Here is a 12,386-nt window from a genome sequence, read left to right on the forward strand (position 1 = left end):
ATTGTTTTATTTATTATTAAATTAAATAATATTAACTGTTCAATTATTATAAAAAATATTCTTATTTTAATTATTTATTTTTGGTTGATGAAGCCAGAATCCGAATTTCAGATCGATGATGAGTTTTTGATATTTTTGCACTTATGCATTTGTTTATCTGTGTAATTGTTGTTCTGGTTTCAGGTTTTGATGAGAACCTGGCCGTACAGGGTGAGCTGATCCTACAGGACACCTTTCAGGTGTGGGACCCCAAATCTCTGATCCGCAAGGGCCGGGACCGACACCTTTTTCTCTTTGAGATCTCCCTCGTTTTCAGTAAAGAGATGAAAGACTCGTCAGGACGCACCAAATATGTTTACAAGAACAAGCTGCTGGTAAGGAGCTCCAGGATGACACGTTGTCAAGAAGTGTAAATATCATCGACAAAATGAGGTCTTTAGTGCCTTTTCCCCACTTTATTAGTAAGTCATTAGTGGTAGTGTGAATTCAAATGTGTTTTGACAGACATCAGAGTTAGGAGTCACCGAACACATTGAAGGTGATCCGTGTAAGTTTGCTCTATGGGCCGGCCGGACGCCTACATCTGACAACAAAACGGTTCTCAAGGTAAGATGTGATTTTGTGTATGTCTGTGTGTATCCGTGTCAGATAAACATAGTGGCCAATGCTAATAAGAAATGAATATGAGGGTACTTTTTTAACATGCATTATTGATATTATGACTATTAGTGATTAAAATTATTGCATAAAGCATGTGATTAATAGGTTTAACCCTATAAAGCATACGTAAATATTTCATACACACATTTCTAAGGCCTATAAATAATGAACGTTGCTGAAAAACATTTTGTAACTTTTTCTTATGCATGTTTTTTGATGTCTGATTGATAGTTTATACTTTTTTAGCAAGTACAAAGCCTTTAGTATAATTGTAAAAATGTCCACCTTCAGGTTGTGGTACACATGTCTTTTTGCTCTGAAATCTTCACAGATTTTTATAAAGTAAATGTAAGAATAACTTTTATTTTTTTATATTTCAAGATGAACACTTACTGGACTGAGCTTAGGTTTACTTCCATACAGCATTTTATTTATTTTTTTTTGAAAATTTATTTTTAAATGTGAGTATCAAATATGATAAATCAGGCTTTGAGGAGACTGATTTTGTGTGTTTTTACATCCAAAATAAAACTTGCATAAGTTTGCGCTTCTGAATAAAATCCAGGTGTTTATTCCTCTTTGAGAATGAACTCCATATGATCACTATATCATACTACATAATCCATACAAAACTGATATATCAAATATGATATTAAAAAAAAAACAACAACATGGATGCAAACTTATTTTCTAAAGACTCAGTAAACTGTTTCATTGCAAGATTTACTATTATTTCTTATATAAGGCTTTACAGGGTTAAAACAATAGTTTTTTAATGCTGCTACTACATTTAATAAAATGATTATCATGAATAAATAACTCAAATATTTGATGATTTACACAAAGGCCTATTATTTCGTTTTCAGTCCTGAAAGAACTGTGAAAAAATGAATAACAATTCAAATTAATGACAATTGCAGAACTGTTTGGAATAGATCAAATGTTCTAGAAATTACATATTAAAATCCTAAATATCTGGGGCATGTTTTTTATATATATTTCTCATATTTAGGAGTAATTCTGCTCTAAGTTTTGGTTAATTTCTGACCCTGGTGAACATGCTTTGAGACATTTTACTCATCTGAGTGTTGCAAGCTCAAATCTGCCTGGTGAAATCATGCATCCTCTCATCCACCCCGAAGGCCTCCAGTATAGAAGTGAAACAGGAGTGGATCCGGAACATCAGGGAAGTGATTCAGGAGAGAACGGTTCACCTGAAGGGGGCACTAAAGGAGCCCATACACCCTCCCAAAACCCCAGCCAGACAGCGCAGCATCAGCAAGAGGTATTTCACCACATCCACCTGCTGTCTTCATTCACCTAAAACAGATTTTTCTTTTTTTCTCTGCTCAGGTTCTTCTTTAATCTGCATTGAGAGAATCAATACATCTGTACTCCCAAATTGCACAGCTCTTATCACAGTACTTGCTGCTAGGTGTTTTATTATAGATTGTGTATGTGATTGCAATAGAGGTTAAGTTTCTAATCTTATTTAATCTTTCAGAGAAACGACTGAGGACGCAGACAGTCAGGGTGATGCCAGCAGCCAGCCGGACACAATCTCCATCGCTTCCCGCACCTCCCAGAACACTGTAGACAGTGACAAGGTACAACTACACTACAAAAACACAACAATAACTCTGACATCCACTATGTAGACACTGACACTGTATTGCTATTTGACTCATCGTGTAGTGACATTTGAAGTCGGTGGCAGCTAGACATGCAGGTTTGACTGTGAGGATTTTTAAAATTTCTACTCAAACATACATAAACATGTTGAAAATATATGTGAAAACATGTGTTTTAAAATTATTTCTGTCAAATGGGAGTTACTCCCCCTATGGAAAATCTGACTCTCTCATGCACACATACGTCTTTTTAGACACCAAATAAGTGGTGTGTGTGTGTTTGACTATAGAGTTTGGACATGGTTATTATTATATAAATATTTTTGTTTTTTTTAAAAGACATTTATGCTCACCAAAATTGCGTTTATACAATCAAAATATCTCTTTTTTATTCTTTTTATTCTTTCTATCCTTCTGTATGATTTATGTTCCTGTGGCTCAGTGGTAGAGCATTGCGTTAGCAGCGCAAGAGGTCGTGGGTTCAATTCCCATGAAACACACATACTGATAAAAAAAAAAATGTATAGCCTGAATGCACTGCAAGTCGATTTAAGCGTCTGCTAAATGCATAAATGTAAATGTAAAAAAGAATATATATATATATACAGTGTTGTGAAAAATTAATTGTCCCCTCCTGTTAAAGCATGAAAGAACTGTGATTAACCACATTATTTTAGAAAGCTTAGTTAAATTTCACTAGACAAACCCAGGCCTGATTACTACCAGACCTGTTGAATCAAGAAATCACTTAAATAGAACCTGTCTGACAAAGTGAAGCATGTTTAAAGAGCAACACATCAAGCCACACTCCATGATCTAAAGAAATTCAAGACAGATGAGAAACAAAATAGTAGACATGTATAGAGGTCGACCGATTCATCGGTTTTGCCGATTAATCGGCACCGATAGTTGATTGCCACAACTATCGGTTATCGGCAAAAATCCATGCCGATAGTTTTCCGGTTTGCAACTGTTGCCGGAATGGCTGAGAAGGGTCCGCTGGCATTATACAGTACGAGAGTGGCCTCTACAGGCGGAAATCACTGACAGCACGTGTTGTTTATTTTGACACGTGACACTGCGCGCTGCACAGAGCGGGAAACTCCAGACGCGCATTTAAATACAGCCGACAGAAAAGCCTGCCGCGGAACAGAACGCCATTCACATAGTTTTCTATTAAATTACATTATATTTGTCCCAAATCGTTGTGAATGTATATAATGACTTCACCCTAGGCTATAAATTATGTATTGTGCATTTTTCAGCAAAACGTTTGTCTTTCTGTGGCTCTAATAAAGTCTGTATGCTTCATGTAGAGAGCTGTAATAGATCGCGCTCTCTCTTTCCACTTGCTCTGTTTTTTTAAACACCGAACTTCAAACTCATTTATGCCACATTGTTCATTCTTGAAGCAAACTTATGTCCGTTTGGTGATTTAAATAAATTGTTTTAGACCGCCACTTGATCTGAACGCAAAGCGTCTGGTGTGTGTGTGTGTGCGTGTGTGTGATACCTATGAGTCTGCGCGACTAACTTTTTTCTTTTTTTTTTTTTCTTTTTGATTAGATAATTATCAAGTGTTAAAAAATAGAAGCAAATAAAGTGTGTGAGTACACATACAATATCCATATGTATGTAATTTTAATGCTATGGCCTTGTGTAGATATTTAAACATGGCCATCTTTAAGCATGACTGTTGAAATTAAATGGTAACATTTAACAATAAAAGTCCATTCGTAGCATTAATGAAAACTGTAGAAGTATTGTTCCTTGTTAGTGTTTTCATTTCAACATTCACTATTAGCTACTAATAGGCTATATTTTTATATTTTAAAGTTTCTTCTTTTAACATTAGCAAATTATGAAATAACTTTAATGATCAATATAGTAAATAATATTAATATTTTTATTCATTTACAAAGTATGGTTCAGTACTGTTGCTGCTTTTTTTTTTTTTTTTTTAATAGTAAAGCACTAGCTCTCTTTCAGTATCCATTTTGAAAACTATCGGTTGATTAATCGGTATCGGCCAGTGTGGTCCAACCTAGCTATCGGTATCGGTAAAATCCACTATCGGTCGACCTCTAGACATGTATCAGTCTGGAAAGGGGAAAGAGCGCAATGACGACTCATCCAGGAGGTCATAAAAGAACCCAGAACAACATCTAAAGAACTGCAGGCCTCACTTGCCTCAATTAAGGTCAGTGTTCATGATTCAACAATAAGAAAGAGACTGGGCAAAAACGGCATCCATGAGAAAGTTCTAAGGCAAAAGCCATTGCTGACTAAAAAGAACAGAAAGGCTCGTCTCACATTTGCCAAAAAATATCTTGATTATCTCCAAGACTTTTGGGCAAATATTCTGTGGACTGATGAGACAAAAGTTGTGTGTGTGTCCCGTTACATCTAAAACCATGTGTAAAACCAACACAGCATTTCATAAAAAGAACATCATACCAACAGTCAAACATGGTGGTGGTAGTGTGATGGTCTGGGGCTGCTTTGCAGCTTCAGGACCTGGACGACTTGCCATAATTGATGGAACCATGAATTCTGCACTCTATCAGAAAATTGTATTTACTTGGGTTATCTTTGCATAATATTAAAATTAGTTTGATGATCTGAATCATTCAAGTGTGACAAATAAAAAAAAAAAAACAGGAAGGGGCAAAAACCTTTTCACAGCACTGTATATATATATATATATATATATATATATATAAAACAGTAGTCTCTGGAAATCTGGAAAAGATATTCCCTCATTTGTTGTTTTGATGATGGTGGTCAAAAATCTCCCTGAAGATCCTTTTTTTAGTGTGTGTGTGTGTGTTCATTACTGAGATTTACAGTTTTGCCCAAATTATTTTTGTGTGCAGGATGAGTCATTTTGCTTTCGTTCTTTCACCAACTTTCTTGCTGCATTGTTTTTGTTACGTAATTTTCATCTCTGTCCCACTAAATTTGGTTCTGATTCACTATTATTCTCATCCAGTATGTCAGTGCGCCAAAAACTGTATCATCGCTCCTCATCTCTCCCTCTGTCTTTTCTCTGTAATTTTATGATTACTTGCGCCTGCTCTTAACCTCAGGCCAGTCTCTCCGCTCTTGTTTCATTCAACCGTCTAATTACAGCCAAAAAAGCTCTGAGTCAAGAGTGGCTCATGTTTCCTAGAAACACTTTTTCTAACACACTCTGCTGCCAGATCTGTTGTTTTGCGGTGTTCATGTGGTTTAAGTCAGGACACGGACTTGTCTCTGTCTCAGATGACACACCCACTGACCGATCACTGACTGTCTGATGCTGTATGTCACATAATGGCAAGTGTTGGCTTCTAAGGGTATATTTGCAATAGTTGTATAGTACCGTTAATAGCATCATCCACTTTTGAAAATATAATCATTAAGCTTTTGTTGCCTAACAAAGCAACTCAAGCAATCAAGTGATTAGTCATCAGAGCTGGGTACTTACAAATTGTAATCTGTTACTGATTCCAAATTACATGACAAAAATTGTAATTAGTGACGTAATCCATTACATTACACATTTTAGGTAATATAATCAGACTGCTCTTTGATTACTTTTAGATTACTTTTGAGCTAACTCGTTTATCACATTGTTTTAAATAGGATAACCTTGTATACTGTATCGATATAATAATACAAAAGTAAGAAAATATATTCCATTTATTGTAATTAACAACATGAAGTGCATTAAACATTACATTACGCCAAGTTTTCCCTACTAGAGTTTGTGAGTTTAAAGAAAAACGGTAACACTTTACAATAAGGTTCATTAGTTCACGTTAGTTAACTACATTAGTTAACATGAACTAAGAACGAACAATAATTCTACAGCGTTTATTAATCTTAATTAATGTTCATTTCAGCATTTACTAATGCATTATTAAAATCACGAGTTGTGCTTGTTAACATTAGTTAATGCACTGTGAACTAACATGAACAAACAATATAAACAACTATATTTTTTATTAACTAACATTAACAAAGATTAACAAATAGTGTAATAAATGTATTGTTCATTGTTTGTTCATATTTGTTAATACATTAACTAATGTTAACAAATGACACCTTATTGTAAAGTGTTACCAGAAAAACTAATAATTAGTTAAATCATAAAAATGTAAAATTAAAATAATTTTAAAATGACATCAACCAAATAAAACACTTACTAAAAAAATATATATTTTATTTGTTACCTGCATGTCATGTGACCATTAACCAATGTCAGAGAACTGTGAACATGTAAATGTGATACTTAATTACTAATTTATTACCTTCAAATCTCACAGGGATATCAATTATAAAAATATTAGGTGAAAAGGGTTCAGCTGACAAAAAAGTTTGGAAATGCCTGCATTATATGTAAATAAGAAATAATGTGAATTTCTGCATTTAAATGTGTTTGTCACAGTAATACATGGTTAAATAACCTACTGAGTAATAATTCAAACAAAGTATTTTAAAATGTTATTTAATCTAGTACTTAACTTTTTGGAATCTGATTACATAAGCAAGATTACGTGTAATCCGTTACTACCCAGGTCTGTTAGTCATATAATTACACATATTATTTTCATTTTTCTGTCTGTCTGACTTTTTTCTGTTAGCGGTCTGTCTCTTTGGAGTTACTGTACTGCTAGGGCCTTCTTATGTCATTGTGGTTTGAGGTTTGTGTGTTTGTGTGTATGTATAGAGGTGTGTGTGTGTTTGTGTGTGTGTGTGTGTGTGTGTGTGTGTGTGTGGGAGACTCAATGGACATTCAAATATAGAACTATATATAGGCTTCTCATATTCCCTATTTTTACAGACTAGACATTTCTTGACTTGTTTGTGTCTCTGGGTAGTGAGGTTTGCCATGCTGTCAGCATTTGTCCCATAAGTTAGCTAAATTTGACATAACCTCCATTTTTACTCAAAGGTAAAAAATAATTCAAAAGCAAACCATGTGTTTGCTTTTGTTTATTTTATTCCAGAAAATAAATAAATCAAAATTAGGAGTAGCCTTAAGGTTTGGTTTGGTTTAGTCTTTAGAAAATACAATTATTTTTTAATAAAAACTGTACGTCTGCAGTTGGGTTTGTGTGTGTGTGTGTGTGTGTGTGTGTGTGTCTGTTTAGATATATTTTGTTTGACTTAGAGTTGACATGTCAGTTATAGTGAGTAATGTTTCTTGTTTTCAAAAATACATGAAATCAATGTGCCTGTGTGTGTGTATCTTCCATATGCTCTCTATCTTTATCTCACATGCACATGTGCACACACACTTCTTCTTTCCTAGTGTTTTTCCCATGCTATCGCAGGGGTTTCAGTATGTTGCTCTCCACTTCTTCCTGTCTAGGGCATTCTCGGGTGCAGCTTTGACTTGTTTCATATCTTTGATCCGGTCCATCCATCTCTTCTTCAGTCGATCACGTGGCCGCCGTCCATCTGGGCTAAAACGCAATGCTCACACACACACACACACACACACACATACACCAAAAGTCTTTGACCTCACTCTGTCTACCCAGTTTGGGGTGTTGCGTCTTTTCATTTAATTTTTCCTCCTCTCTCACTTTTCTTAGTTCTGTTGGAGTCTGTGCTTGTTTTCCTCCTCTTTCTCTCAGTCTCTCCCTCTCTGTCCCGTATGGGCAGAACTCTCTCAACACTCAGCTGCGCAGATCTATATGACAGCTCAATAATTGTTCTCCGTACATGTTGAGGTTGAGTTCAGTCACTAGCTCTGTGTGAGAATCTGGGAGTGAGAACTTTGGTTAGAGCCTTTTCTACCTGATTCTCGGCCAATCAGAAGGCGGATCTGGTTGGCAGACTGACTTCTGGTTGGTTGGATTGGTTGTACAGATAGAATCATGCCCAGGTGGAGGAGTTTCAGACTACCCAAGAGAACCAGACCTGTGAGTACACATGCTTCTGATGGGTTTTTGGATATTACGGTAGATTATATTGGCTTTTGCTTTTTTTGTGAAGGAGTTATGTATTAGTGGTTGTTTTTAAGGAGAAATGTGTCTGTGTTGTCTCTTTCAATAAGAGGATATCACATAATTGTTTGGTTTATTTATGTTTTTAATAATTCATAAAGCAATGTGTTTATACATTGACTCTCAAATGTGTGTTTCCAGTATAATGCCTTGGTACCAAGATTGATTTAAATTGCCACTTTTGAAAATTTTTACACAAATAGCTCACCGGTTACACTGCTATAATATCAAAAAGTGTTTTAACAATGCTGTTTTTGACAGTAGTGGCTATTTAATCAGCCCAACCAGTAACATCGCTCTCTGATTTAACAAGTGCTATATGTGTTTTCCCCAAAATCTGTCTCAAATTATTTCAAGTGTCTCTGTTGACATTTGCACTTTAAATGTAGGAGTGTACTTGTGGATCTGTCTGCATTTGTGTGTGTGTTTGTGTTTTCTGTCCCCATAAGCATGAGCTCACATTTGGACTGTGTTTTTTGGGTTGCTCAGAAGGGAGTGGCTGTTCATATTCTACTCCATGTGTTTGTGTGTGTTTGGCTAGTCAGATCTTTAAAGCTATAACATGCTTTATCTTATAATTGGTATCCGAATTAATAACTAGACTCCTATTTTCAAAGCTGAACAATATATAGTATAATGCGTAGTATAGTAATTAAAAAATATATTAAAATATATTAAATAAGACTGAATTATTCAAATGTAAAATATATAATATAATGGATAAACCATGTAAACATCATGTAAATATATAAATGAAAATTTCTAAATATTTAAATGGATATTAAGTACTATATTATGATTGTAAATTACTTTATGATAGTCAAAGATATCACATTGTTACCCTATTAGTATTGTTATTATTAGTGACTGATGCAAAACACAGCATATGTCTAATACTACATGTTATTAATATTACTTGAACTGCACATGTATATTTATAAGTTAGCAGTACATCTTGACTCCAGTCTGCATGACGTCTGTTGTGAAGAAAGGGAAAGTGTCAGCTAAATGTTCTCATATGGCACATATGTAATCCTGTCTGATTCTCTGTGGGGGATTATGCGTTCCTCATGGCTGGGAGTTCTGTCAGTATGGAATGGTCTGTTCCATATGGCGGGAATTCCTGTCCAGCTGTAAAGAATCAGGGAGGGAAAACACCCTGTGTTCCCTCGAGGAGGGTGTATCTCTCTCCTCCACCCAATCACACACTCCTTCGTCTCTCCCTTGCTCTTCAGGGACTCTAGAGTTGTAAATCTACACTTAGAGCCTCTTGTATTTCCATTGTAGCTTTGAGAACAGCATTAATTACACACGTAATTACAAACACACTCACACTCATACACAAACTCTAACACAAAAAAGTAAAATCTTCCAAAAAACATTAGCATACATGTGTAAACACACACATTTAGACAGTAAAGGAAGCACATAGACATTTGTTTTTATATCATGATGTGCACCTCCCACATGATTCAGTAGTTTTTAAATGAAGATGATTATCACAGACTAACCCTGACACAACTATTTGGGTGTTTTTTATTTCAATGTATTTACTATTTTAATATATTTTAGAATGTAATTTATTTCTGTGATGGCAAAACAAAATTTTCAGCATCATTACTCCAGTCTTTAGTGTCACATGATCCTTCAGAAATCATTTTAATTTGAGGCTGATATTCCACATTACTGAATGATTACATTATTTATATATTACTATGGTACTACCATGGTGGTAAATGTCCAAAAAGCCATGACAAATTGTCATGGTACTATGTTTTGGTCCTTTTTTGGTCCATTTTTAAGATTCTACTGTGTTTATGAGCACAGCTCCATAGTTTTGTTTTACCTTCCAGCTGAATATGAGTTTTGACCCTCAGAACATGGGGAGTTCAGACATAACTACATTCAGGGAGCGGCGCTGTCTAGGGTGGGACGCTGGGTCAGAACAGAACTGGTGCAGACACCCAGCAGCAGAGTCTGAAGGTTTGATGTATTCAGGAAGCAGGTCAGAGATGGAGAGACCTCCATAGGAGAACAGCTGTTCAGACCTGCCTTTTCCTCTCTTACTCATCCTGTTTCTCTTAGTCTTTAGCCCAGTTTCTGTTTCAGTGGGTGTGTTTGATGAAGATTAGAACATGTTTCTGTGTGTCTGTAAATGTGTGTGTGAGGTGTTGAATTGATTTTCTGTCACTGTAGGGTGAGTTTGACTCAGGTGGTGATGTGTATATTTGTTCAGTGAGCTGGTTTCTCTCTGCAGCCTAACCATCATTTATTTCTCTCAGCCTGCCCTGTTTTTCCCTTTCTTCTGGGACGGCTTTGTACAGTTCTAGAAAATGCTTTTTCTGCATGAAATTTTTAGCATGAATGTGTTCTGATCTTCATCCAAATCATAAAACTTCAATAATGCGTTATCAATGCATTTAACATGCACTGTGACGTATTTCCAGGTTGGACAGAATATTTTGTGGGAAATAATATAGGGTGGGAATTTATATCCACCAGTATTTGACTGGATCATGAAAAGACTTTTGTGGAGGTTTTTAAGTTGTGAGGAATAGCATTTTAAATCTTTTGTAACATTATAAATGTCTTTACTGACACTTTTGATCAATTTATTGTATTTGTGCTGAATAAAAAAAAATTTTTTGTTAATTAATTTTTACATTGATAATAATCAGCATATTAGAATGATTTGTGAAGGATCGTGTGAGACTGGAGTAATGACGCTTAAAATTCAGCTTTGCGTCACAGGAATAAATTACATTTTAAAAAATAGTAAAATAAAAAACAGGTATTTTAAATAGTAATAATATTTCTAAATATTACTCTTTTTACTATATAAATAAATGTAGCATTGGTGAGCACATGAGACATCTTACATTACAAACTTTTGACCAGTAGTGTATGTCCAAATTAATAAAGATATATACGGGTTTGACTAAATTTGGGGTCAGTACGATGATTTTTTTAATAATGTTACTTATTTATTTTAAATAAATGCTTTTCTTCAATGTTTTTTAAACGTTTTTTAATGTTTTTCTCTACAGTTTTTACAAAACTGTTTTTAGCATAGATACAAACACATATCTAACACATCCTTTCTTCCTAGATAACAGTAGAGGCTTCTTTAGAAATCTAAAAGCTGTGTCTCTCTCTCTGTGTAGTTGTCGGGTGGCTGTGAGCAGACTGTGGTTCTGCAGGACTTTGTTGCGGGATCGGTGGGTGAGTTGAGCATTCAATCGGGTCAGACGGTCGAGCTGTTGGAGAGGTCTGGAGAGCGGCCCGGCTGGTGTCTGGTGCGGACCACTGAACACTCCCCCCCTCAGGAGGGTCTGGTTCCCAGCAGCACCCTGTCAGTGTCTCACTCCCGCAGTAGTGTCGACATGGACTGCTTTTTCCCACCTGGGAAAGGTGAGTTACACCCACACAAATATTCACCGCCCACAAACACAGATCATGTGTCACTTTCTAATGGCTACATTGAACTTCCATCCAAAGCTGCCACTAGCAGTTCAATAGCAAGTGCCACTTGGGGATGCAATATGAAACTGTAATGCAATCAGTTTATTAACAGGTCAATATTTGGATATATTTGTTGAGCATGTCTTTGTCATTTGGAACTTTTTGCTGCATTTGTGTTCATCTCCATATTGGCTGATGCTTTTATCCAAAGTGTCTTACATTACATTCAAGGTGTACATTTGATCAGTTCATACATTCCCTGAGAATCGAACTCATGACTTTTGTGTTGTTAGCGCCATGCTCTGCTGTTTGAGCTATTACTTTTATAAAATTTTACGCTTTAAGATCGTCATGAGAATTTACAACAATTATTCTAATATAATAGAATGTTTTCTATTTGTTTGTAGCTTGCAAAAATTATGATTTTGTCAGAAATAATAGGTCATCCAAAAATACAAATTCTGTGCTATAAATTCTGATAATTGGTATTATTAATATAATGAATGATAATTAACATGAATTAGATAAATTATTATTAAAACGATCTGTCATAATAAAAATAATACAAAGACTGAAATCAGATTTCTTTTTCCTCAGTAAGTTAAAAAAAAAATTATATCTTAAACTACTTGAA

At 35.2% G+C, this 12,386-nt stretch overlaps 1 protein-coding gene across 3 annotated transcripts in view; it reads left to right on the plus strand.

Moving 5' to 3' along the window:
* The window catches only part of kalrnb (kalirin RhoGEF kinase b), an 85,668-nt gene that overhangs the window by 50,091 nt on the left and 23,191 nt on the right, over positions 1-12,386 (plus strand). For all 3 annotated transcript variants that reach the window (XM_058778222.1, XM_058778223.1, XM_058778221.1), the window contains exons 30-34: positions 184-374; positions 505-606; positions 1,803-1,945; positions 2,165-2,267; positions 11,455-11,701. In XM_058778222.1, coding sequence (XP_058634205.1) covers positions 184-374; positions 505-606; positions 1,803-1,945; positions 2,165-2,267; positions 11,455-11,701 — 786 coding nt within the window. The remainder of the gene's footprint in view (positions 1-183; positions 375-504; positions 607-1,802; positions 1,946-2,164; positions 2,268-11,454; positions 11,702-12,386) is intronic.

Source organism: Onychostoma macrolepis, chromosome 06 (assembly GCF_012432095.1).
Source record: "Onychostoma macrolepis isolate SWU-2019 chromosome 06, ASM1243209v1, whole genome shotgun sequence".
NCBI classification, from domain to species: domain Eukaryota; kingdom Metazoa; phylum Chordata; class Actinopteri; order Cypriniformes; family Cyprinidae; genus Onychostoma; species Onychostoma macrolepis.